This window comes from Tetrao urogallus, assembly GCF_951394365.1.
Source record: "Tetrao urogallus genome assembly, chromosome: 2".
Classification (NCBI taxonomy): domain Eukaryota; kingdom Metazoa; phylum Chordata; class Aves; order Galliformes; family Phasianidae; genus Tetrao; species Tetrao urogallus.
This window is the reverse complement of record NC_136814.1, coordinates 77929501-77957194: the sequence shown is the minus strand read 5'-3', so window position 1 is coordinate 77957194 and position 27694 is coordinate 77929501. Positions and strand designations below refer to the sequence as shown.

Sequence of the window (27694 nt, the reverse complement as noted above, 5' to 3'; positions counted from 1 at the left end):
AAGCTGTGACATTTTGGCGACTTTATGTTTGTTATTAATATTCTCTTAGACCATCTGTAATTAACTCTTCTGTTGGCAAAGCAGTTATATATTTTTTATCCTTCTGAGTGCTCAGATTACATCTAGAGACTTTATTCAGGCCTCCAAAATGACAAGATTTCAAACTTCTGCCATAAGTAAAGTTCCTTTTCCAGTCTTTACTGCACCAAGTCTGAAGTTCTTCCATCCTCCTATGAGGAGTTCAACTACACAACTTGATATCAGCTGCTTTTTTTGTCATCCATCTACATTAATTTTAAAAAAGTAGCATTTTGATAGTTTGTTGAATTGGACTTTTTTTTCTATTCTTTCAACCTGAAAATGCTCTTCTTAAAATGTTAGCTTTGGTTAGTATTACCTGAGGAGAATAAATTAGTATTTGTAACATGATGTAAGAGGAAACTATTCAAGTCTCAAGAATGAATTAAATAAAATATGAAATAAAATTCAAAACTTGGTGTGTGTGTTAGTGACGCAGCACTGATATTAATGAACTCTGTAACGACTCAGTAGCTATGGAGTTTTATTTAAAGCAAATAATTGCTTAGTTTTTGCAGTCAGTGTATTGTTGAGGAATTTTGTACTCAAAATAAACTATTTAAAAATATTTTTACAGATTGTTATTCCAAGGAGTCCTCTTCAGGCCAAAGGATTGCTGCTGTCATGCATAGAGGATAAAAATCCATGCATATTCTTTGAACCTAAAATACTATATAGAGCTGCAGGTAAGGATGTACTGTATTTTCCAGTAAAGCAATATTTATTTTTGCCCATGTACTTCCTTAGTTACAGCTAAATTGATAGTGTAGCAAAAATCTTGATTTGCACTCATTTTGTCTTCAGCTGTGTTTGGGTTTGTGTTTGTTGAGAAAATCTGAAAACTAGGTAAAACTTCAAAATTTGCATACAAACATGAATATTTACAGTCAGATTCATGTTCAGTGAGTGTTGGAATGCTTTGTATAGTCTTGAGTTTAGAAAAAAAAAAAAAGAAATAGAGCTAAAAGGCATTGTCTCATGAAATTGTATGGTGAAATACAAACAAGACTGAGTCTGTTTAAGTGGTGTGTAGACTGTATAGTTAACAGTGAGAATTTGGTAGTTAGAATAACAAAACTTTAAATCATTTAAGGATAAACTGACTGTAGTTAGCAGGCTGATTTATGGAGTTTCTCACAGACTTTATTGGGATAGGGCAGTGTAAGTCTGACAGAAGTGAAAGTGCTGTTCTTTTGGTAATTCTAAATATTAAAATTAATTGCTAGAATTGTTTTTATTTTTCCAGAGGAGGTGATTTTCTGCAGTCACAGTTGTTACAAATTTTAAATTTCTTTTGAATGCTTCATTTCTAAAAGTGTAGAAAATCTGCTCCTTTAAATTCTGGTTTTGTTTGGTAGGAAGTGCGATTGCCTTTACTATTTTTCTTTGCTTCGGTCATAGTGACCTTTTTGTTCAGTTTTAGCAGACATCATTATGCATGACATAATAACACAGTAAGTTGAAGATGGTAGTGCATGTTGTATCATCAGTGTTAATTGTAACAATGCAGTTGTTATTTACTGAGGACAGGTGAAGCTGTATTGGACGACTGAGTGTAGGAAAAGAAAATTGCATATGGAGAGATAGGTGGAGTGTCTGGGTGAGCAACTTATGGCAGTAGGCATTGTCATTCATCATTCCTATGTTGTATAATTTTGTCTACCAGCTATTTGTGAATAGTGAAACAAACGTCTTCAAAACAGCAATTTCTTTCACTGTTTTTAGTATTTAAAATTCTCAGCTGCAGACCACAGCTTTAATAAAATATTTGCTTTCATAATGGAATGAATGACTGCACATTAAAAATGTCACACAGCTATTGAGAGCACAGGGCTTATTGAAGGCTTTTCATGTATGAGGAATTGATCTATGAAACAATCACTGGATCTTTTGGTGAGTTCAGTTGAGTCACGTGATTGAAATCTTGAGTGAAAATGTGCTGAAATAGTGGTTAGTTGGGTTTGTAAGTTGGTCTGTAACCAACTGCAGTGTTGTTACAAGACTTCAGTAATTTCTGAAAGAACTTACTGATGATGTTGCTGTGTTATCTCATGGGCTGATTTCCAGAGAAATTACCTTAGATTTTTAAGAACATCAGTTTAGTGATGTAGGCTGAAATTTGTAGTGCCACCATGTGACAAGACCAGTTGTGATTAACTTCTTTCATTTTCTTGTTGATCACATTTGTGCCCTTGGATATTGCTTCTTATGGCTTTCCTCCTAGTCTTGGTTTACTTCCTTTTGCATTGGAAAAGTCTTTATCCAGCTATTCTTAATGGGAACAGGAGTATTTATGTATAGTCATGTGCATTTTATAAAATTAGAAGCAAATAGATGCAAACATTTCTGAGAAAAAGACCAAAGTTAAATACAGAAATAAACATCTGCAGAGAGAATTCTGTTGCTGGTTAACTTACGAAGTTATAACATTATTACAAGTGCCATGGTGATGTCCCCCTAAATGTCAGAGATGCTGAGAAAATATCTGAATTAAAAAAAAAAAAAGAAAAAAAAAGAAAAAGGAGGCTCTGATTTATAAATAAGTGGTTATCAGACTGTGTGTGTAGTGTCGAGAGCACATAATGATTATGAATCAAAGGAGATGAGTCACCTTGACATTATCAGGTTTAGACATCTTGTGGAGAACCTACTCTGATGTTTTTTGACCTTTTCAGTTTCATTTCATTGTACCATATATGACACTGGTGCTGTAGAAATAAATACGACTTGCATCAGTGGTTGTTATAGAGACAAGACAGTAAGATTAGAAAACATATGTTTTCTTTCTGTGCTTCAGACTGCTCTTTAAAAAAAAAAAGCAACAGATGGTGCAGCCTTTTAAGACTGTGATGGTCCTTTTTGTCTGATTACTGCTTTTTGTTAATTGCTTTACTTGAAATCTGGTTTTGAAATACTTGATTTAAAATATTTATAAATTCAGTAATAGATGAATGGAGTGCTCTGCATATAAACATTGTTGTCCTGGTTTGGTTAATTGTTGTGCAAGAAAATGCACAGGATAATTTCATGTGCTGTTTTATATCACTGTTAGTGGAGGAGGGAGATTTGTAAAGGCATTTGAATAAAATCCTGTCAAATCTAGACTTCCATTATAGTTTTTTTTTGACAAGCATTTAAGTATCAAGAATGGTTTAGCCATAATAAGCAATTAGGTGATTGTAATTTGTAATTGTATGCCGCATTTAATTTTTCTAAATGGCTGAAACCATTACACAGAGGAGCTCTATGTATCATACGTGCTATCCAGGTCTTCTGCTGGTACATCCACCTGTTTTCCAAACTGTATTCATGCCAGTTGCCAGAGCTTACATTTGGATGTATTGAATCTATTTCTACACTGCCCCTGTTCGCACTGAGATATATGTGACATAAAACTAAGAAAAAACATCTTTACTGCAAGTGTGGCCAAACAGATTGGGACAGGTTGCCCAGAGAAGTTGTGGAGGTGCTGGAAGCCCTACTGAGCCTGAACCACACACTTGTGTTGAGAGAGGACTGTGAGCACAGGGCTTGGACTAAGTGATCCTCGGAGCTTTCTTCCTACCTCAGCCCTTATGAGATTCTGTAGCACTTGGTGTTTGTATACCATCTCTGGTCTGGGAAAAAAAAAAAAAGGTATATTTTAGAAAACTATTCAGGTGTTCACTACTTGATTTATTAAAAATAGATATGTTCCTAATGTACAAGTCAGGAAAGAACTGCTTGCATCAGATCTGCTGTATGAATGAAAGAAAACTGAAGATGCTTAATTTTTCCTAAGATGTTTCCATCTAAAAATTGTTAATTGGGTACTAATTTGAGTGGAACCATCTTCAGAGTTACAGTGAAGGCAAAATGCTTTTTTCCCCAGGGAGGTGGTTGAGTCACCATCCATGGATGTGTTTAAAGACTGTTTAGATGTGGTGCTCAGGGACATGATTTAGTGGAGGGTTGTTAGATTTAGGGTAGTAGGGTTTAGGTTGCTGTTGCACTTGATGATCTTGAAGGTCATTTCCAACCTAAGCAATTCTATGATTCTATTGGGTTTTTTGTTTTTCGTTTGTTTTTCCCTAGTTACTTTAATGATAATGTATTTTTGGTGAATTGAATATTTGAGTCACTTAACTGCTATCATCAGAAGTTCCTTTGACAATTTTCTGTGCAGATTCTGAAAGCTGTTTTCATACCACCACTTCACTGGTAAATTGTGAAGTGTCATTCTTGGTAGATAGCAGGAGAGTGCATTGAATATTGAAGTATGGTTTCAAGGCTATGTTGGTGTTTACTCAAATCAACTGCAGTCTTTACTTGAGATTTTAAACCATTTAAACCATTAAGGCAAAGTCCATTTCCAAATCTCATGTTAATATCACTGACTTGGTGAGCAGCAGGATCTACTGCTACAATGGTGTATTTGTGTACCTTTTTGTATGCTACACAAGATAAATGAAACATTACAGTGAATGCATTCAATACATTATAATTAAAATATTTTTAATTGTAGCAAAACCTCTGAAATAAAGGATAATTCTTAACGTGATTTGGTCTATTGCTTTAAATAGCATTACTGATAAGAAAAAAGTTTAGTGTATGTTTTTATGGGTTAGTACTGACTACAAAAAGAATCTAATGCTTATTTTTCAGTGTTTAGTTTTTTATTTTTTCAGTGGAGCAAGTTCCTGTGGAGCCCTACAACATTCCTCTGTCTCAAGCTGAGGTGCTGCGGCAAGGCAGTGATGTGACACTGGTTGCTTGGGGCACACAGGTCAGTAAGATTCTTTGAAACTTGTTGTTGTCCAACAGAGCCCAGATTAAGGGCCAGGAGCTGAACTTCGTTCTCAGTCTCGAGTGCCATCCAATAAACTTTGTATGTTTGTTTTTATATATGTATGTAACTTTGTATTTCCATCAGTACATAGTTGAATGAATGATTCTCTTTATTTCTGTTTATATGAAACCTGCTTTTTAATGTGTAAGATTTCACTCATTTTTTGTTGAAGCTGACACTGAAAATGTGGAAGAAGTGTGGAACCTCTGCTGGAGGTTGATGATTTATGTATGGTTATGAAAGTTACACTTTTAAGAATGTGGCAGTGGGATGTGACTCTTGAGGAAGGCAGTGGGAAGGACAGTTGAAAGTATGTTGAAAGAGAAGTATAGGTCTTTACTGCACAATTTAAAAATAGTGCAGTCTGGGGTTGCCTTTATGCAGAGAATTGAAATATACAGAAAATTTAGGTAATTTAAAACCATTAATACAAAGAAAGATATTTGTTTCTGATGGTTTATTTTCAAAGCTGATCAAGAATATGATTCAGCTCCCCCTGTCTCCAGTTAAGATGTTCAACTATTAAAAAAAAGAAGTAGTAAGAGCAAAACCATACAAAGAACCCAAACACATTCATGTTGAAGAATGATAGAAAACAAATTTTAGTCTAGAGTGGAATTAGCAGTAAAATCTTTAAATTGCCTTTAACCTGTAATTTAGTAAACTGCAATTTTCCTGGCTTAATTACGTATCCGGGTAGCTGTTAGAGGGAGGGAGTGTTGTAAATTTCATCACGACAGTGTTGATCTGTGGAGCTGGTTATTTTTTGCTTTTTGTTTGGAATCTGTTGTCCTCTTTGCTTTCCTGTGATAGGTCAAGCAGCCAGAGGACAAGAAAACTTCTTTATTCCTACTAGTTATTATTATAGACTACTTCGATATCTTTACTTGTGTTTATTTCTCCAGCAGAAAGCAATTTAGACTTTTATCCTTGTTCCCTTTTGAAAGTGAGTGCACATTTTTCCTAGATAATGCCTGCTCCATTTGGATGGAATCTTAATATTCATTAGGCTCTCCAAAAACTGAGATGATAAATAACCATAAAGATGTTATACTTTAAAGATCACTAAAGTATTGACTATTGGTAAAGCTGTCAAAAGCAATTAAAATAACATCCTACAGTTGCATGGAGTGGACTAGGAATGACATCTTTTCAAAGAACTGTGCTTTAGAGCTTGCGAAATGTAAGCCGAGTGTTGAGACAGGCAGCTGTTTTGATGTACAGCCCTAATGTGGATTTAGGATCTGACTTAACCATGGGTGTGGCTGTGTAATGCAGAATGAGGGACTGTTACATAGAACTTCTCCCTCTTTCAGGATTTCTGGGCATGTGCATCACATGAAGGATGTGCAGTGTTGCTTTATACAAGAACTGTTGAGTATATCTCTGTGTAGAGATAGAGGTACATACTTAGCATGTAAGCAGAAAGTACGGCATGTTTTGTATCAATTCTGCAAGTGAGTTTTTGTTGTGAGCTTGTGCATAACTTGGAACTTGATAGCTACATGTACAGTGGAACCAGCAAATCCATTTCAATAGGCAGAGAGTGGTCACACATACTAAGAGGTTTCTTCTCATGAATTTTGTATGCTAGATAGTTGCTTGGCAGCTGCTGCCCTAGTGAGGTTACATGATGTGTGCTTTCCTGAGTTATACTAATGAAGGGCAGTAATGGCTTTTAGTTCCCCTCCAGTTGTACTCAATGTTTTACGGTCATTAACTAATCTTTATGCCTTGTGAACTAGGCAAATATTTTCACTTATGCATCATAGAAATGGCAAAAACATCCCATGTGTTACAATGAAATCTCTAACCATTGCAGCTGCTGATGCATTAGAAGTTTAAACAAAAATACTGCAAGTTATTTCTTTTTACTGTTACAATAGTTGTATTGTGATTTGTCTTTTAAGCAGTCCTCTGATGTTTAGCTATTCCTATTTGTGTAATGCAGATTCATGTTAAATCTTTAATCATCTTGTTTCAGTGTAGATTTTTGCTCTGTGTAACACTGACTATGGCCCTTTGATCCCTGGTAGTTAACGCCATCTCACCGTGTCCATATTATTAAATGCTGTTGTCTCTCTGACCGAGGTGACCTCATCAAAACTTCTTGTTGGGGGTGGTCCTTGGCTTCCATCTCCTGAACTGTGCCTAGCAGTTGCTCAAGGGAGATACCTCAGTCCAAACCTGCATTATGAAACATTCCAACCCTCTGACAATGAGGGCTACACCAGAATTTATTGACAACATCATGTCAGGAAATTCTGTATTAAAATGCATCACTGATATTTGGGTCTTGGTTTTGATACAGCATTGAGAAAAATCTTATCCTAAAACCCAAACTGACTGGAATTATAAAATATTGAGGCCTGATACTGCTCAGTGAATGATACTTTTCTAGCAAGTAGCGTTTTTGTTTTCAGTGATCCTTCACTGAAATTTGTTTTTCCTTTCTTGAAATAACGCTGAAATGCAAAGAATAGTGTAAGGAGTAAATTAGAAGAATGAAGTGAGAAATAAATACTGATGAAGTTACTAAATAAAACATTTTCTGGTAAAAAAAAACAGGTAACGTTAAATCATTGTATGTATTTAGTATGTGTAATTTAGAACATTTTGAACAGAAATGAAATGTTTACTTGTAATAATACTTGTAATAATACATTGCTTTTTCAGGTACACGTGATCAAAGAAGTTGCAGTGATGGCTCAGGAAAAGCTAGGAGTGTCCTGTGAAGTTATTGATCTGAGGACCATCTTACCCTGGGATACAGAGACTATTTGCAAGGTAAGGCAATGATGTATGTTAATTAAAAGAAAAAAACAAAAAAGAACCCTAAAACCTATTGGTAAAAGCAATTTAAATATTAGTGACTTTGTATTTTATGGTTTGTTTTTTTTTTAAAGGTCTAAATTGTTGCGTATTTAAACATGGATTTATATCTTGCTTCTTAAAAGTTTGATTTTCAGTTGAAGTGTTTCCAGTGTTTGTTTCCAATGTACTTTATATTACTTGGATGTACTTTCTATGTGTAAAAAATGAAATGAGTTGTCATGACCAATATGAAGAGAAACTTCTACCACTATTTCAGTTATTTCTACTAAATCCTTTGGAAGCCCTTGTGGATAAATCAAACCCAAAATGTTTAGTGTTTTTTCCCTTTTTAAAAAACTTGAGTTGTCATGCTGTGAAATCAAAGCATCTCTCTGAAAGAGCAGTTAAGTTCTGTTTCATTGGATTGGATCTGCGCTGAAATGCAGTCAGAAAAGAAATCTGGTTGTGCACAGGAAGCACAGAGCTGTAGTTCTACAACTGTTTGCAAATCTGTGTTTCAGAAATAGATACCCTGTGAAGATCTTCAGCTTGTTTTCCATCCTAATGATCTTTTAAAGTAATTGTTGCATAAATAAAAAAGATGGAACAGACAAATGTTGCTTTAGATTTTTTAACAAGTTTACTGTTAAGAATTTAAAGTGAGTTTTTTCTTGAGGTATAGTGCATGTTGGTTGGGTAGTTCCTACATTATAACAAATGTCTAATAGTAAATGTTTTCAGCATTGCTTTTATGTTAGTATGTGTGCAGGCTGGCCTGTCTAGTGAGAGAAATGTTAAATTATCTCTTTCTATCTGTCTTGTCTGCTTGTTCAGCTGGAAATAATCAGTAGTTTGTATTTGGAACTATGCAATGCTGTAAGTTTTAAACTTCAATTGTACCCTGTGCAGCCTTTAAGGTAGGTAATATCTAACATAAAGCAGAAAGATGGAAATGATAGCTGTAGCTGCTTGCTGTTGCTTCATTCCAAGAGAAACCCCTTAGTGCAGTTGTAAATGGCAGTGGCTTTCAAGGTCATTTCCAGGATCAGGACTTGCTGTACTTCAGTTATTCCCTTCCTGAGATGCCATCACCAAGGATGAGAGAGCAGCAGAAAATTCGGTGATGCTAGAGTAAGTCCTCAGCTGCTCATAGGACTGCTTAAGTCCTGTTTGGGGACTCATAACAAAATTGGTCTTGCTCCTGTCCAACCAACAATCAAATAATTGGTAGCTACACATCTGTCTTTTGTTTGAGTCTGACTTGTGTCAGCCTCTATAAATCATAGTTTTTGTTTTTTCTCACATTATGTATGTGTTTGAAATTTATTTATGATCTTTCTCATGGTGGATGCTGAGGAAAAGGATGGTGTGTGTGATAAGCTGCAACCTGGGTGCCATTCTGCTATGCTGGCATGCAGAATCTTTTGCTGATGAGTGGTCTGCACTGGGGGCTTATCAGACTTTGTGCTTTGGTGTAAAAACAAATCTCTGTTTTATTGTGAGGAGTGGTGTACTTTGTTCTCAATACAGGTTGTTAATTCAGTCCCTGGTTTGCTGCTTCCAGTTCCTATGTGCATATTTCCACTCGCACTTTGTTCATACAGCCCTTAACATTTCCATATTGTCCTTTCTGCTGCCTCTTTCTAGAAGGCAGGAAGCTTATGTAACTTCTTGTAGGCTATATTCTTATTACTAATCATGAGCCAAAATTTTGGCACAGACTTCTAAGGGACCAGTGTTTTCTCTGGGTCAGAGTCACTAGGCTATAATAAAGGAACTGAATTTTGTATAAGTGTTATGCATTTGCTTGTCTAACATGTTTTAATCTGCAGGTTTATTTTATTCTTATGCATATCCAAGAAATGTTATGTTTTTATATTGAAATATTTTACTGGATTTTCCTAATCTATGTAATTTTCTTAAACAAAATTAAGGAGCCTTCATGGTGTGTCTCAGGGAATAAGCAGGAATGAAATGCTTTACTTAACTGAAAATAGATGCATTTTTAAGACTGATTCGACAACCGTAGCATTGGAATGAGCATGGATGGACTGAGGTGGTTACTGCTTTGGAGATGAGCAGGAATGTACCAAAATTTTTACTGGGAATATAACAGCTTTGTATACTTTCTATATAAAAAACTGAAAGTTTTGTTACCAAAATACGTATTTCTTGAAACTTTGAGTAGCTATACTTTGCAACTGCCACCAGAGGTCTCTTTTTAGCCAAGTTAAACTGCTGTTTATACTTTACACTGCTCCTCTGAGCATGTTTATAAACATATAGCCCTGAGTGAAACATAAATACAACATGGATAAGTATAAGGAAACATAAATAAGAATTTAAGCCAATTTTTTTGCTGATATTTTCTTTGCATTTTCAAGGTTCTGATATTATTTTTAATTTTGAAATAGGTTAACATTTGTCATCTGTGTGAGAAGGAGGTGAGAATATTGAAATCTGAACTAGTGACAATAGCTTATAGAGTTAATCAAGAAAGATATCTCCTGAGAGTCATTCATCTCAGCTATTTCAGCAGCCTATTGTGGGGTGAAATAGTGTCCTCTAGAAATGTCTTGGGTTTAAGAAAAAATAAAAAATCAAGGAGGTCTCGATGAAGTTTGAAGTCAGGAAGGATAAATCCTACCTTCATTATTAATCTGAGAGATGATACTTACTGCTGACAGAAGGGATTCAGGTTTTTGGCCGGTTTAAAATGATCTCCTTGCTAAGATAAAGAATCTATGTGCATGTGTATAAATACAATTTCTTTATATAAGGCTTCATTGCTGTTTAACTTGGGAAAGATTCTTGAGAAGTGATGGTGCTTTTTTACATAAAGGCAATGGATAGAGTTCCTAGCCCTTGAAAACTGATGTAGCTTGTTCCAAGATTCCATAGCATTCTTGAGGAGTAACATTCTCTCTCTAGATCAAGAGAAATAATTGATTTTTACATTTTGGCAACTTAAAAGAGATGCAGGAAATACTTTCTCTATTGCTTTTCACAGAAATGCAAACAGGTGAAACAAAGTCAAACTGCATAAAATGCAGTATGTCCCATAGTTGTCTGTGTGTAATCAGAATTTGTCATTTTGAACAAATTTCAAACAGCTGAAGTTATGACTTCCGTGGCTCTGTTGTTTGAGATGTTCAGTGCCATGAAAGGCTGGTGTGATGCCTTTTCTAAACTTCACTTCTAAGTTCTCATGTGCTTAGAAAACTAATTCCTGAAGTGCTATATTTTCTGAATTTTTTGAATTTAGTTCCAGATAAACTTTTTTATTATTATTATTATTATTATTATTTTTTTTTTAATGACTTTGACTTTTCACTTGCCTTTGATGACAGTGGTATTTCTTAATGTGTCACTTTTATTTTCTGGTTTAGAAATAGGTTTGAGCTAGCATGCTTGGATGACATGATCACATAAACACAGACTTAGCTTCTCAGAAAATTCAAATCACAGTGGAAATGTCACTAGTTGAATCTGCCAGATAAATTTGTATGCCTTTGCACCCTTTTAATAATGAATAGTGTTCTGAAATGAAGACGAGAGGGATCTATTCCTTTTAATGTTGTCCTTACAGGAGTGATCACATTCTTTTTGCTTTCTTTCTTACTGTACTGGGTGTTCCCTGTGCTTATTCTAACATCAGAGTCCTACTTTTGTGTCTTTAACTTGTGTATGAAGGAGCTGGGGTCAGCAGTGATCTCTCCCCTTTATACATTCAACTGGAAATGCAAACTCATGAAGTCAGGGTGCTTCTCAGCACATGCTGCTGCTAACCACAACTCTGCCTTGACTCTGCTCTGCTGCCTCCCCAGCTGTTGCATGGCATGTAGGCTTCCAGACTCAGCGAAGCTAAAACAAAGAGGCTGGTTGCTCTACAGATTGGTAATGCTTTACTACTGCTTGACTGAGCAGCTGCCTTATTATTTTTGGAAGAGCAATCTGCCATGAAGAGTGCTGTTCCAGAAACCAAAATACGAAATGTATATGAAATATCTATAAAATGTCTATGAGATTTGTTTCTTTACAACCTACAAAACTGTTTAAAGATACTTTGCTTCCTTGCAGAAATTGTACTTTCAGACATTTTTTTTCTTCATTATGCTTAACAGATTTGCTTTGAAGCTTTAGAGAAATTAGACTGTGTGGATTTTTGTCTTGGAACTGTTGGATGGTGTGGTATTGATTAAAGAGGCAATGGCACACCTCCCACTGCTTCACTGGTCACACTTGGGGTAAAATTCTGTGGTGGTAGTGTTGTTTTTTTTTTGGTACTGGAATGCTTGTGTTACTGGAAGTAGGAAATCTAGCTCAGAGTTAAATACTCCTAAGGGACTGTAAGAGTTTCTATATTTTATTCACCCTGTATTGAACTGAGAATGTTATTTAAACTTTGAATAGATTAGAACTGAATTGTTCGGTAAATTTCACTTTTGAAGTGCAAATTTTTAACTGCACTTTTTTGTACTTATGTATTATTTAGAAGGCAAGCATTTCTTATGCATAGCAATGAAGATTTGCATTTATTTCCAAGTTAGTCATATCCTAACGGTCTCTGAACCATTCCTACTGTAATGGGAGGAAATGCTGAGTTATTCCTTTATGACTTAGTAATGAAGGCACTGTAGACTGAACTGCAGTTTAAAAGACTTGTGGTTGTTGAGAGCTTGTGTAAAGCGATACAACTTTGTGCATTTTGCAGAAAAAATATGTTGTCTTTGCAGAAAATTAGTTTATGGATTGACATTATCAACGGATGGCAACTGTGAAATTGATTTTCATAGGACAGAATTCTACAGAAAAGAGAAGGGCTTTATGTTCTTCTGGGCACTTGGGGTTGCTTTGCTATTTTATTGAAAAGTTTTTGCCGACCTCCCATCAGGTCAACATAAATGCTTAGCAGTCTGAAAAAAGACATCTGTACTCACTGGAAAGAGAAATTTGAGCAAAAGTGAAAGCAGCAGCAGTGGGAGCTTGGGATAATCCAGCACCATGGAGTGGATTGGAGGAAACTGTGAGCATGCTTTCCACCAGGAGTATTTGATGGGAGTGACTTGCTACAGTATTCATTTAAGCTTTCACCTTGGTGTTCAGGTAGCATTTTTGTCAGTCACTGTCATCAAAGTGATTGAATAATTGCTAACAGTGGATTCCCAGTTCTTTTTATCTTATCGGCCCAGCCGATTTAATGATCTGCTGGTCCTCTAGCTAGTTCTTCACATCCCTTTATGTTTACTTCATCAAACTGGATTGTGAATAAAGGAAAATCAGGATCAGCAAGCCTGATTTATTTATTTAGTTATTTATTTAAACTACATGCTCCAGGCACTGAACTGCATAATTATAATGCAGGTATCCTGGGATCGAATTTGTATTTCTTGGCCATCTATTCTTGGTATTTTACCATTTTACTTGTTGCTCCTCAGATTTCTTACTGAATGGATGCTCATGCCTATAAAGTGTGATTAAAATTGTATTATTTACGTGATGACGGTTGACTTTGTCACTGTTTCCATGAGAAACTTGTTTCTTTTGGTTGACTTGTACTTTGATTGAGAGCACATTGTAGGCTATCGTTTGGCTGAGAAAAGATGAACTCTGGAACCATGCCTTCAAGGAGTCATTTCTGAATAGTGAGAATATATAGAGCCATTTATAAATGAATTATTCACATTTTTTGCTCTTCTGTATTTCAGGAAAGCTTAATATGGAAACCTTGTAGTTACTGTTTCAAGAGCCTCGAAGTTGAGATACTTGTATAGCTCTACTCTTTTCTCCCTTCCAATATAAAATTGATGTCTAACTTTCATATATGTATTGACAAATGGTACTAGAATAGGAATCAACTTATTTAAAAACAAACAAGCAAAAAAACAAACTGCATAACCCCCTTGAATAAATAGAGAAAAGGATTGAGGCATGTTGTGACTGTTAACATTGAGCATTGCGTTGATAATGTGGTCCATGAATTGCTTGTGAGACCTTTTCACTTTTGCCCACGTTCTGTATTACAAGCTTCAAATTTAAAAGGGCTTAGCAAGTAAATGAGTAATGATGCTTAGTGTATAGTTAGAAGGTATTTTATAGCTCCTGTGTGTGTGTGTTTTTTCTATAGATGCTGATTGAATTCTAATGGATGTTGGGATTAAGTTCCACAATAGTAATCATATATGAATCATTCTTCCATGGAGATAATTATTACTTCTCTACAGTATTGCCTTCCTTTAAATGTCTGCAGCTATTTATCCTGTTATTATCACTCAGTTGAGCCAGCTACTTTTTCTAAACTACTTTTTGAGGATTCGGATATTACACATTCTTACTATTTGTGCATTATTAAACATAAAGCTGAACTATCTGGGATAAAGTATTTCTGCAATACTTCTGGAACTTTTAAGGTAATTTGATGATTCAGTCTGCTTTTTACAGAAATTACAGTGTAATAGCATAATGCATTATATTTGGTTTACTGTAAGTATTTTTCTTTTGACAGTCAATATTGATTAGCTTTCTATGAAGGCAATCAGCACTGATCATAATTGTACTAGATAGACTGCAGAGATTTCCAAATGAAAATATCTTTGATTTTATATTAAGATAACTGTTAACTGTTAAGATTTACTAAAGCTCTTAGAGTTCTAGCTGGTAGGATGACAGGCTAAACTCTGGTTGGAGAGATGTATTGATTACACTTGTCATTATGCTGTTAGTTTCCACTGCTGATAATGTTGGGCTGGAGAAGCATTTTTCCTTCTCTTATGCCTTTGTTTTGAGCTGAAGAGCCTGCATTTTTGGACTGCTTTCAATTTTGGTGTGCTACCCAACTTCACATACCAAAATCAAAAGATTTCTTCTAAATAAATTCGGTATATTTTATGGTAACTTGTTCTTCTAAGAAATTACTACCAGTACAATTAAAAAATTCCAGGTCTCATAACTTAAGGTGTATTTCATGGAAGTTACCATGTCTGTAGTAGAAAAAACAAAAACAAAAACAAAAACCAGTTCAGATCTCCGTAAAAATGCTCATTTAATGCACTTGTTGTCATATGCCTTCAAGAAGAACTAAAAATCCCTGTTACTACTAAAAGCCCTGGAGTTTTTTGTGACTTTTTTGAGCTTACTTAACTATTTTCTTGCAGAACTCATAAGCATCAATCTTTATGCGTCAAATCCCAAATGTTTGACTATCAAACTTCCTCATGATGATAGAAAACAATTGTTGCCCTATGTACTTGACTGTATCAAATTGTCTTGTTATGGATCTTCGGAAGGCTGGAAGGCTCTGACACGCTGTAAGAATTTAATATGTTAATAAGTTATTTTTTGTATCTTTTATGTAGATGTGATTTGCTTTTCATTGCATGTAACTTACATTGTCCTCAAATATGTTGTTAGGAATTATTTCACTTAATATGATGGTGTGGAACAGAAATTACCTTCACTATGCCTGTGAACTTATGAAAACAATCAAAAGAAGTTACTGGCTGGTCATGAAAAATATTGTAAAATGAATTTTGTGAATTGTAATCACTACGTGTTTATGCAGTGATTTAATGAATGGAAAAGGTGCCATTGGAAATCTTTTTTTCTTCTCTTAAACAATTGTGACTGATTTTTTTTTCTAGCTCATTGTGCTTGGAACATAGTCTTTTTGATACTTAAACCTGTTTCTACTAGCATAAATTTAAATAACCGTAAACTGAAGTATATGTTTCAGAAATGTATAATTGCACTATTTAAATGGTTTAGCGGACATTTCAGTAGCTACAGTAAGGAGAATATTTAACTGAAATTTTCATACATAGTAGCACGTTTAACAATACACCAATGAACTCGCTCCCTTTTTACTTTTGAAATATTTTGCCTGTGTGACAGCATAGCATTGATAGGTGTCATTGCTATGCAGCACATTGGTCTGTAACTCACCTGTTATACAGTAATCCTTATTGCTTCTTAAAAACAGGCGATATGCGGGGATTTCATTTATTTGGCCTAAAATCATCAAGAGGAAAGAGTGCCAGCATTACAGAATACTTGCAATAATGTCATTTTCAGATTTTGTGATTCAGTCTATTTTTTTCCACTTGAACCATATGTGAGTACTCAAATGTCGGAACAATATACTGTCTACATAATAGTCACATTACTTAGACCAGCAATGCAGCATGACATCAGTCAAAACAATACTTCGGTTGATGTCTCCTACCTTAAAAGTTATTGTTTACAGGGACTGCTAATCAAACTTTCCAGATGAGAAAAACAGTAAGTGGCAATTTATAACCAATATAAATACAGTATAAGTAAGTTATAATTATGAATTGATTACAGTATAAATAATGCTCTTGCTGTTTGCATTATGATTTCTACGTCCAACTAAAAGAAAAAAAAAAAGCCACATCTATTTTTAGTAAAAGTTACATGGTCTGCAAATGACAAAACTGTAAAACCACTCTTTTTACGTGTGGTCAAAGATTACCACAGAGTACCAGTCTATACTGTATTATTATCTCCAACATTTGTGGTGCACTTACTGACATGTTACCTATATTCTAAAGTTCCCCATAGTGCTGTGTTTGGAAGATTTACAGAAAAAGGGCTTATAAATGGCTTTACTGAAAATTTGAAGTTACTTTGAATTTAAAGAGTAAGTGACTTTCTATTTCCCACTTGCCAATAAACTGGTTCATTATTTTAGCACTGAAAGCCAAAGTTTGGGATATTATTTTTTTTTTTAATTCTTTTTTTTTAAAAAAGATTCCTCTTTAATAAATAACAATAAATGTAGAAGGTGAGATTCTCATCTGCTCCTCCCTGCAGGGAATATAGAGGTAGAGTTGAGAAGTCTAGTAAATAAATAAAGAAATCAGTTGGGCAGTCCTGACTTTTAACTTTCTTTTTGTAAGTGTTGAATTGTCTGCAATATGATGGCGACAAATGTTGGTCTTTAAGAACAATTAATTTCTAGTTACCTACTTCAATGTTTTGTTGACATTGAGAGTGTTTCGTTTTTCTATAAAAGAAAACAAATCCATCAGAGTAATACATCTAGTGTAAACTGTCCTTTCTTCTGAAAGGTCTTAGTGGTTTGAGTTGAAAGGAACCTTAAAGATCAAAATATATATTGAAGTTGTTAATATATATGAAGGGGATATAGAAATCCAGATTTAAAATGGATCATTGTGGTTGATAAAGCTTTTTTTGTAGTTAAACTTTAAAGATCTTGTTTGCTTTACCTAATTACATTTGTTTACACTACTAAAATGTTGAAATTTAGAGATTTTATCAGGGCAATTATTTGGTAACTGAAATTAAACTCAGAAAAGTAATTGCAACGATAATACATGGAATCTTTTTCGTTTCAGACACCGACTTATTTTCATGTTGAAATTTACTTTTTACATAAGATAAATTTATCTGTGTGCTGTATTTTTGTTTGTTTGATCATTGTTCCTTGTTTAAAAATATATCTTTTCTTTCTTTAAAGCATCAGTGTTAAGTAGCTTACTGACTTGTATTTTTAATGCACTGTAATAAAATACCAAGAGATATTTTTTTCGGTGAGGCAGAAGTTGAAGGCAAGACTCACATTTCCTCTCCCTCCCATATTCTTTATTACTTTCATCTTTACTTCATTACCTAAATTTATTCCAGAAGCAACGTGATTGAGCAAACCATTTACTCAACAAAGCACCAAGTGTGGTAATTGCTGTTGTGGGGAAGTGTTGAAGCTTTCACAATATACATTCTTTAAATGAAGAAAACACTCTGAACAATCTAAATTTATGTATGTTGAGAGACTCAAAGCTTTTATAAATTATTATTGTTAGAAATGAAGGGATATAGAGGAGAGGGGATGGATTTGCATCAGTCAAGTGCCTTAGTGAGAAGTCCTTATGCTACACACTAAGTATATTTGGCAAGTCATTTAATTGTGCTGTGGTTTTACTTTTTATAAAATATCTATTCATCTGTGCTTTTTTGTGTGTCGTTAATGCAAATGCAAATTCCTATCCTTGTGCTTTAAGTAGCTTTTAAAGATTTAGATCTTTAAAACTTTTTCAAGACATTACAATATAACCACTTAGTACCTCAAACCTCTTTTTCTGGATGCTGCATGCTAGCTGTTTAACATCTACTTAACTGATTCCTCTGTGAAAAAAAAAAAAGGTGTCAACAAAGGCTAAGCAGCTGTATCTAAAATTGATATTGTATACAGAGACTATACCTGAGAAATATAGAAACTCGTGATATGCTTGCATGTCAAAAACTTTCTGCAATATTGGAGCTTCAAAGAACAAACATGTTACTATTGAGCAGAAGTTAAATGAGCTTCTGTGAAGCTCATTGGGATTTTGGAACATTTGTGCCATTTTTAAGAAAGTCTTTGCTTATCGACACTGTAAGAAAGTGCAATCATTTGGAACAGGAATATGGAGAGAACATCTACAATGCAGCTAATTATTACTCTCCAAGAAGGAATCCTGCTTGCTTGGAAGCTCACAGAACCATCATTTCCTTGGCTAACAGGCTGAAAATGAATATAACTATACTTTGAAAATGACTATTCATTTTTCCATTAGTTGAACTAGGTCAGAGTTTGTGACTGATAAAGAAAGGAGACTGATGAAATGAGGGTTGCTTAGACAGCTTTGATTGAGAGGGCACAATGAACAGAAAAGATAATGGGGAAAAAAAAGAGCACTGCAAGAATAAAAAGGGAAAAGGAGTGTGTTGTTGCTTTAGAAAAATAAATTTAAAGAGGAGGTAATACAGGAAAAAAATATTGAGAAGAATATTATCAACAGTAATAGTGATTTTTAAAACCAGTTTTGCAGGATATTTGGCACAACATTCTTAGACGGTGTGTCTTTCAAATAGTAATCACATCTATTAGACTAGACTCTATTATTACTTTTGAAAGGGGTCAAAGATAGTGCAGGTGAATTTTCAGACATCTACTTGCCATCTTGGTCTACTTAACATATTTTGTATATTTTTTAGTAATTACTTAGCTCAGATTTTTCCATTTTATTACCTCATGCTTCCCATGTAGTCCATATTAGTAATTCAGATGCTAAATCCAATGATTCCTAGCTGTGAGTGGGTTCAGCAGCTGCCATGAAACAGATTGGTTTGTCCTGTGATGAGTTGTGTGAATTTATGTGAATCAGAACTGGGTTAATTTCAGGAATTGAGATGAGGCAGGTGCTGGAGCTTCTGCTTCTCATGGAATTTTACATCTTTAGAATTGTAACGTAGCTTTCCAGAATAGTTATTCACATTGTAAAATGCACTAGCTTTCAGACTTAGTATACAGGCTGTAGTCTTATGTGATTCTTTTTTTATTACTTGAAAGACACTGCTGCTGATCTGTCTGAGGAATATCAGTGATTTTTTTGTTTTGTTTTGTTTTTTGGTTTATTTTTTGTTTTTTCACAACACTTGGAAGACATCTTCACAGATGTTTATTGCTGGCTAGAAATGCATTGTTTTGTTTTTCTGCATCAAAGATGTTTTGTGAAGGTATGGCAACTACAGAACTCTGACTCAGGACTGGCTTCATTATTTCAGCCAAACTCTGGATCTAAGGAAGTTCGAATACCTAGAACAACCTTTTAAAAATGTCTTTAGTCTTGGGATGAGAAACATCATTTCAACTTTCAGTTATTTATTCCAGTTATTCCGGCTATTTATTCCATCACAGGAGTAATTGATAAGATGTGTGGGTTGTTTGCAAGAACCTTAGGAGCCTTTGTTAGACAGATTGTGTGGGTGGGAATCAACTTAAGAACTTGCACAGAGTCTGCTTCCTTGATGAAGAAGAGTCATTTTCATGGGATGCCAAGTTTCTGGTGAAAAGCAAAGCAGTGTTTCTTGTTCTGGTTTTTGATTGGAAAAAAAAAAAAAGACCTCCCTTTGCCTAGTTCTGAATCTTCACACTTGATTAGTTGGATTATATATATTAGTACGTTCTAACTGGCATGATTAACTTAAAGATACACTTTATTATATTTCAGATGGTATTCATGCCCATCTTATCACCTGACATTGTTTCCTTTTTGTCTTCATATGTTGGTGTGGTGATTGGTCATAGCATCTCAATATAACAGTTTGAGGATGCTTGGATTTTTAAAAGTAATTATTTGAACATTGTGGATTTTACATTTTTCTTACCTGTCTCCTGAAAGAAGACACTAAGCAATATCAGGCTGCATTCAGTGATTAACAGTGGCACAGGGCTGTTCTCAGTTCCTTCCTCTCCTGCACTCTTGTTTCTTGCTAATATTCTATGCTTTTAAGGACCATATTCTGTTTTTTTTGTTGTTTGGTTTTTTTTTTTCCTGTTGCAAATCAGGATCCATATCCATTCATCTTCACATTCTTTTCAGTCTGGGAAGCTAATGGACTGCTTCCCCTTAACGTATAAATTGCCTGTTGGAGCAATGTGTCTTTGCCACATAAATTTCTTACTGCGTTTCCTTCCATTCTGGGGTGGCTGGCAGTGTCTCTGAGCTCTGCCTGGTCCTGGCTGATGACAGCAGCAGTTGCTGTGGTACCTGCAGCATGTGGCTGCCAGCCCCCTGGGTTGGAAAGCTGCTGAATGAACCACACGAGCAGGTGGTAATGGATTAAAAGCCTCTGTGTTGTTTAAGTATTAGCAGGAAGAGAAGGATTTCTACTCTGCTGTTGTGGCTCATTTAAAATGACTGATAATGTTTTAGCAATCTGTTTGAAGTTAAAAAAAAAAAAAAAAAAAAGGAATCGGATTTTCTTTTGTGCTCACTGGCTGTTAATCTGCATACTCACCTATTACAGAATTTTGTGGTTTTTCTTTTTTTCATTTTATTGTTTGAAAAGACTTAAAAATTTCTCTCCAATCACCTTTCTTAATGATGAAATATGAATTTCATTTTTCCTTTTCCAAGTAGTTTTATCATTTGATCTACCAGCACTGCTACCTGTGCTCAGCTAGAATTCTCTGCTTTATTATTCTGCCACATGCTTACACCAGCCTTACAAATCTTAACCACTTGCACGTATGCTCAACTGTCTCATTACCAACAGTTAAGAAATCTTATTCATACTTTGGGTTGCTGTATTTGACAAAATAGTATTTTTTCACATAATTTATTTGTCTTTGCATCTTCAGGTTTACTGATAAATGAGTTTCAATTAACTTTGTAATGTAATATAAATATCATAATGTAGTAGATCTTATTTTGATCTCTGGAAATTTAGTACCATTCAAAACTGGACCATTTGTTATTTTCTTTTAGATTAATAGGGGAAATTTAGATCAGATGTTAGGAAGAAAAATCTTTACTCAGAGTGCAGTGAAGCACTGGCACAGCTGCCCAGAGAAACTGTGGATGCCCCAGCCCTGGAGACATTCAATACCAGGTTGGATAGGGCCCTGAAAAGCCTGATCTCATGGGGTTGTAACTAAATGATCTTTAATGTCCCTTCCAACACAAGGCATTCTGTCATTCTCTGAATTTCCTGTCATTTAATGATAATAGTTATTTTTGGAGCTATTAAAAAAATGTATACAATTTTTAGCTTTAAATACTTCTGGGAGCAGGTAGTTCATTAGTGCAGCTTGTAGCAGTGCAGATTTACAAACTGAATCGTGACCATCAGTAAGTTAGAGGGCTCTTATACGTCCAGGTTTTCTAGGGCATTTCCTATTCCCTTTCATTCCTTCTTTAGGTATGGCTTTGGGAATTGGGAACATAATTACTGCATTTGTTAAGATTGTTAATATATCACATGCAGTGACAGTTCCTTGAATCAGGGATGCACTGGTCTTAGTGTCATGCTACCAATCTGCACATGCATAATAAATATAATCCACAGTGATTCATCTGGCAGGTTATGTGGCACGTTTCTCTCTGGGAAATGCTAAATAGAAATCTGAGATCTTATTTCTATGCCTATGATGCTTACCATATTCAGCACCACAAATAAAGCTATGCAATTTCATTTGTTATTGAAACATAGAAAGGAAAGTAGAACTAATTGGATCTGGGGAATGTGGCCTCCCTCAGGTTTTCTAGACACATATTCATTAAAGCTGGTCTAAAATGGAAAAATATTTTTCAAGGCATTTATGGAAACTTTTTCACAGATTTATTAATTTATTTTAAGCTTCCATGTTCTGACTAGTTTTCAGTAAAGGCATATCTATTAATGGGATTTTTATGTTGGTTTTATCGTAGTTTGCATACATGTTCATCAACAATAGAATATTTTGATACTTTTGCCAGCTTCATTGAAAACTATTTTGGAAAGCTAATTTTCTAATTATGCAGGAATTCTTTATAGTTTGTGAGGAGTAAGATCAAAAGTATGCAGAACTTCAAAGGGGAAGGTGACCTCCAAAATAATTTCTCTAAGAGATGGAAGATTTTCTTTTCACAGGAATAGGCAACATGCCAGTGTGTTGCAATAACAGACATTTATAACATAATTCTAGCTTTAATAATTTCTCTAAGGGCAGTTGCCATGTAAAGAAAGCAGCTGACTACAGTGAAAATAGTGCTGTTACCATGTATAGGGGTAATAGTGTTGGCTATCAAACTCATTTTGATTTAAGTCTGCTTTCCCATAAGTAAGGGCCCAGAACATTGCTGGTAATGTCAGCACTTAGATTTCAAAGCATTTGGAAACACCAGATGTGTATTATTTTATTCTGTTATAAGAACCTGTGAAAGAGGAGAAAGTAATCAAAATGACGAATTGGGAATTGAGCAGAAAAATGATTATGGAAACTCTTGGATAAAGAGTGCAGTGAGGGAGCTTGAAAATAATTCACAAAGCTGCTTCACTGCAAAAACATTGGGCAACTGTTCAGTAAAGCTTCAGCTGCAACCTAAAAGTCCGAGTCTGGCAAAGGCACAGAGGGTGGTTGGGGAATCGCACTGCCATCTCTGACAAAACCTCACTTGTCATTGCTGTGTCCTACACCAATGTGAAACAGATCTGACAAGCAAATTGGGATGAAAAAACTGTATTCGATATTAGTTGTTTTGGAGTTAATTTAGTAGTTGAAAGCCTTGAACTCTTAAAAGCCCTCTTCTCCATTGAAAGCCCTATCCTCCATTGTCCAAGTACAGCACAGGTAACAGTGGAGTGGCAGCTCATGCATGGCTATTGCTGACGGCCTCGGTGGAGGAAGCGCTACTGAAGTGTGCTGGAAGCTTCTGAAGGAGGTGACCTGGATCTGCCCTATCTCTGTGCCAATGCTTGCTATTTCTGCTGACTGTACAATGCTGCAGGGTAAAGCAGATTATCTCCTGAAACTGGCTTGCTTCACGGCCCTATAGGTGCTTCAGGAAATGCCAGGGTAGAACGCCGAGTAGAAGCCCCCCCATCTGAGTGCAGCCAGGCTTACATCAGCTTGGCTGTGAAAATGTGGAATGGCTGAGGCCCCTGCTCTCTGAATAACCAGATGCTGCTTCTCACTTTCTTCAGTGAACTGCTACTAAAGCTAATAAACAAAAGCTCCCAGTTCCATTTAATTTAAGACAGGAAATGGCTACAGATACGCTTAGCACCTTCAGAAGTATGTCTTTTTATTTTAGAGATCAGCCAGCAACAACTTATGGTTATAGATGTAAAGAAGAAGCATTTTGTATCAGTGTCAGTCTCCAAAGCCACATCATATTCTTTGGAGATGTGTTTTTTTAATGTCCTTTACATGAGCTGCAATTAAAATATTTGGATCTCCTGCTGAGGTAGGACTGAGGGTAACGGCTGGGTTTTTTGAAAGATAGAGATCTGCTGGGGAAATTGAGTCAGGCCTTCCTGTGAATACAAAAAGTGTCTGGGTTTAAGGGGACAAAATACTTCATTCCTAGAAAAATCATCTATTTCTCTAGCTAATCCAAATGAAAAAAAAAAAAACAAAAAAAAAAACAAACAAACCAGCACTCCAAGTGCCTGCCTCTTTAAAAGGTGACAAAATTCTATGGTAGTTAATTTATTACATTGTGCCAATTTAACCACTGTTTTCTTCAGCGATTTTTATCGTTTTTAATGCCATTGTTATTTTGGATTCAGTTTGAAGAGTGAGGACCCCATTAGTCATGTCTACTGTGCTGCAGACAGAGCTGCTAGTGGCAGTCTGATAAAATATTTGGACTGCACATGTTGGGTTTTGGTTACCTTAGAGATTGAATGCTTGACTCATGATGTGACAGGCAGTAACATTTTGTAGTTTAATTTTAAAATGAAATTAATACTTTATAGAAGAACATTGATATCTGCAAACAATATTAACAATTCATGTCCTCTGTGTTCTGTAGCTTGCTATTAGTTTGAAAGTTTTCCCTTTAACTTCTTAGCTACCTTGCTTCTAGGAAATAGGATTAAAATTCTGTATGAAAATGTAGAAAATGTAGAAATTATTTAACTTAGCCATTCCAGAACATAATCAATGCAGGAAAAAGGAAAAGCTTTATTTTTATTTATTTATTTTTTTTAATAAAAATCATAGATTACAGCTTTCTTCTAAACTATATAGTTGAAAAAAGTTTTTATATGGTAATGTAAGAAAAAATTACACCTGTTGCAATTATTACTATGTAGCACTATCATCTTTGATAGAGAAAACAATGTCATAATAAAAATGAAGAAGGCATACAGAAACCCATATTGTTTGTTGTACCTTTCAACCAGTAGTTTATTAATTACTGATATCTTATGGAACTTCTTCATTTAAAACAAAGTAAGAAGACAGAACAAAAAATAAAACCAACCAACTAAACAAACAAAGAAACCCCACCCTTCACAAACAAATCATGTACTAAATCAATTAAAAGGAATGATCTATAAAACTATGAATAAATTAGCTATGAATAAAGCAAGTAGGGAAAACTAGCTTAAAAATGTATGATCAACAGTTAAAAGTTGAGATCTTTAATAGGTGCTCAAAAATAATTTATTTAGTTGAGAAGTAAGACGTTAGTAGTGCCCTGACTGAACGCTGCCTTTGCCTGCCATACAGTTTAATCAGAGAGAATAGCAAAGTCACTGAGTACTTGCAGAGTGGACTGTGTAACCTGTTTAAAATTTCTATCAAAGATATGCAAAACATTTTAAACACTTTAAAACTATTACTGATTTAAAAAAAAAAAAAAAAAAAAAAAAAAAAAAAAGAATGTAGAGCTAGGAAACAGTCAGAGGAATAGAAACTCAGTTACCAGTGAAGAGTTGTGTTTACTGACAGAGCTGAATGCAGACATACATTGTATTTTTCAAAATATTCCAATATTATTTTACATCTTGAAATAATGAGTGCAGACTATATTCCATCCTTCTTGCAGCCAGCAATCATTTGTTAAAGAGAAACAAGCAAAAAAAATCCCACCACCAACAAAAAACAAACAAATCAAAGCATAACAAAAAAAAAAAAACCAACAACCAAAAAATAGCACAACTCCCAAAAAACCCACCTCTTTCCCAGGAACAGGGAATCACAGTCAGTTGAATCTGGATTTGTGCAGTTGTGCTTTGACCCAAAGACCTTCTGCATCCAAGAACTACAGGATCAAGGTTACATTTATCTCTGCATTTGGCAGTGTTCTGAAAAAGGATGGAATGCTGATTCTAGATGGGTGTAGGACACTGTAAACTGGAGCTGGTTCAGGAAAGGATTGTAAGAATGATGAAGTGATGAATTGGAAATGTGCTGCATGATGAAAGATTTAAATTTCTGTCTGCTTAGTTTAGCAAAAGGGTGGTCAGGAGATGATTTGATCCCAGTCTGAACATATTCATGTGGGGAGCGGAGATCTGATAACAGATAACTTCTCAATCTAGGAAACAGAAGAAAAATAAGAACCTGCAGCTTTAAGTTAAGTCAGCCAAATTAGTTTAGAAATATAGTGCAAAATTTTAGCGATGAGAGCCGCTGGAACAACTTAGCAATAGCTGTGATGCATTTGCAAACACTGAAAATGCCATAATTAACATTGCACGTCTTTCTGAAAGACACACTGTAGTTTCGGAACAAGTGCTAAACTTCCTGCAAAAATTAATACAGTAGAGCCCGTAAGATTCATGAATTGCAGTACTTGCATCCTTCTTTAAAATTCAGGGCTAATTTGTGGTCAATACTGTGCTCATTTTGTTTCTTTTTTAATATTTAGAAGAATTTTTAAGGTATTTCTGCATGGCACAATATGGTGCAGATATCCATGCCTGCCAGGAACAAGCTGAGTTGGGTACCAAGTGCACTCATGCCTTGCTAGCCTGGTTGCCATCTGGGTACTTTTTAGTTGGGCTGAGAAGCTTGGTGATCATGTCTGTGTGTTCACTGTTAACAAATTAACAAAGGCAACAAATGTTTGAAGCCCTTGGGAAAATATGTAAAAATACAGTTCTTTTCAAAGGAGAAGGGGATTTTAAAAAATGTGCTGTTGTTTGTTTTCAGAAGTTCTATTTGAGAGCAGACTCTTTCATGAGAGAAGAGTTGTTAATAAAAGAGACGATACTGAACCCAGAATGTAAAAATAGTTGAAGGCTGAGAAATTCCCTATTCTTATCCTTTTCTAAACATCCAATGATCTCAGTTTTGGACTCGTGATAATAAACTGCTGGAATACTGGTTTGGTCCCATGCAGATTTTCTTACATGTTTTCCAACAGTGTCTATGTTTCACATTAATATGTTCTGAAAGATGAAACCTGTAATTTTAATAATAGCTTGTAATGTTTCAAGCTGTGTATTTCTCATAAAAAATATATGCAGAAGAATAAATACCACTGTTTAAAATAAGAGGATTCTCCAAAAAAGAGACTATCTTAAATTGACTAATCCTATCAGTTTTATCATGTAAGATTTAATCTGGAGAGTAAATTTTGTTTGTTGAGCTGTTGTTTTTGTATATTGGCAGATTTGTAGTGCAGTTAATATCTTTGGTCTTTAGATATGAGTTTCCAGTGCAGGTCTCAGAAATACAAGAAAACAGCTTACCAAGCTATAGATTTCTTTCCAGCTTTTGAGCTGCCTTTTCCTGTCTTGCTTCGATCTGAATCTAGTGGAGGTTTCAGACACAGTGCATGATACATTTTGGATTGCATATGGGCCTGTCACCTGCTGGCAGCTCTGTGGAAGAGCTACAGAGGGCCAGTCTGACATTTTAGGAAAGTGAAAGGGTTTGGAAAGTACTGTCATTAGAATGAAAATTGTGTTACTAAGATACAGCATTTATGTATTCTATTGAATATCCTATTAAATTCTGGAATATTTAATAGAATAGAATGTATTCTGAATATTCTGTTTGTGGGGCATGGAGGTACCCCACAGGACAATGTACTGGTGTAGACTGAAGATCACAGCATTAAGAAAGATTGACCTGATAGCTAGCACTGTTCTGGGCTTTCCCACTTAATGACTAATGATACATCGACAGTACGCTGGATAATCGTCTTTACAATCTCACTGTAACTGACACTGAAATAATTACATACACGTTCTTCTGATGACTTTTTTCCCTAATCTGCCTCTCCAGAATCTCTTAGATTTTTTTTTATGCACCTTATAAATGGTAAAGCGTTTATTATGAAAAATGAGGCTTGCTGCTGTATTTCTAATATTTTTTTTGAACCCTAGGCATTTTACCTATTTATGTAGTTGCAATAAACTTCAAGGTATTTGAGTGTATTGAAGTTTTATACTCTAATCAGATTAAAGTGTTCTGCTTTAATTGTTATGTTTCAGCATAAATACAATTTCTTTTTGATTAAAAGTAGTTTATGTCACATTCTGTATATATTGTACTATGTAGCTGTTTCTGAAATGAGACACACAAAAACTGCACAAGCATTGAGATTTGAAAGTAAAAAATGTTGCTTTTAATTGCCGAGTAAAACTTGAATAAGAAGCACCACACAATTGTTTTCATGCTAAACGTACACATTTATATATATATTTAATAGCTGTACTTATTGAATA

At 35.0% G+C, this 27694-nt stretch overlaps 1 protein-coding gene across 1 annotated transcript in view; it reads left to right on the top strand.

Annotated features, from left to right (window-relative positions):
• Positions 1 to 27694, top strand: part of BCKDHB (branched chain keto acid dehydrogenase E1 subunit beta) — a gene marked incomplete at both ends in the record, with an annotated part of 105423 nt that overhangs the window by 31255 nt on the left and 46474 nt on the right. Inside the window, 3 exons of the mRNA XM_079550595.1 lie at positions 656 to 764; positions 4746 to 4843; positions 7583 to 7693. Of these exons, the coding sequence (XP_079406721.1) occupies positions 656 to 764; positions 4746 to 4843; positions 7583 to 7693 (318 nt within the window). The remainder of the gene's footprint in view (positions 1 to 655; positions 765 to 4745; positions 4844 to 7582; positions 7694 to 27694) is intronic.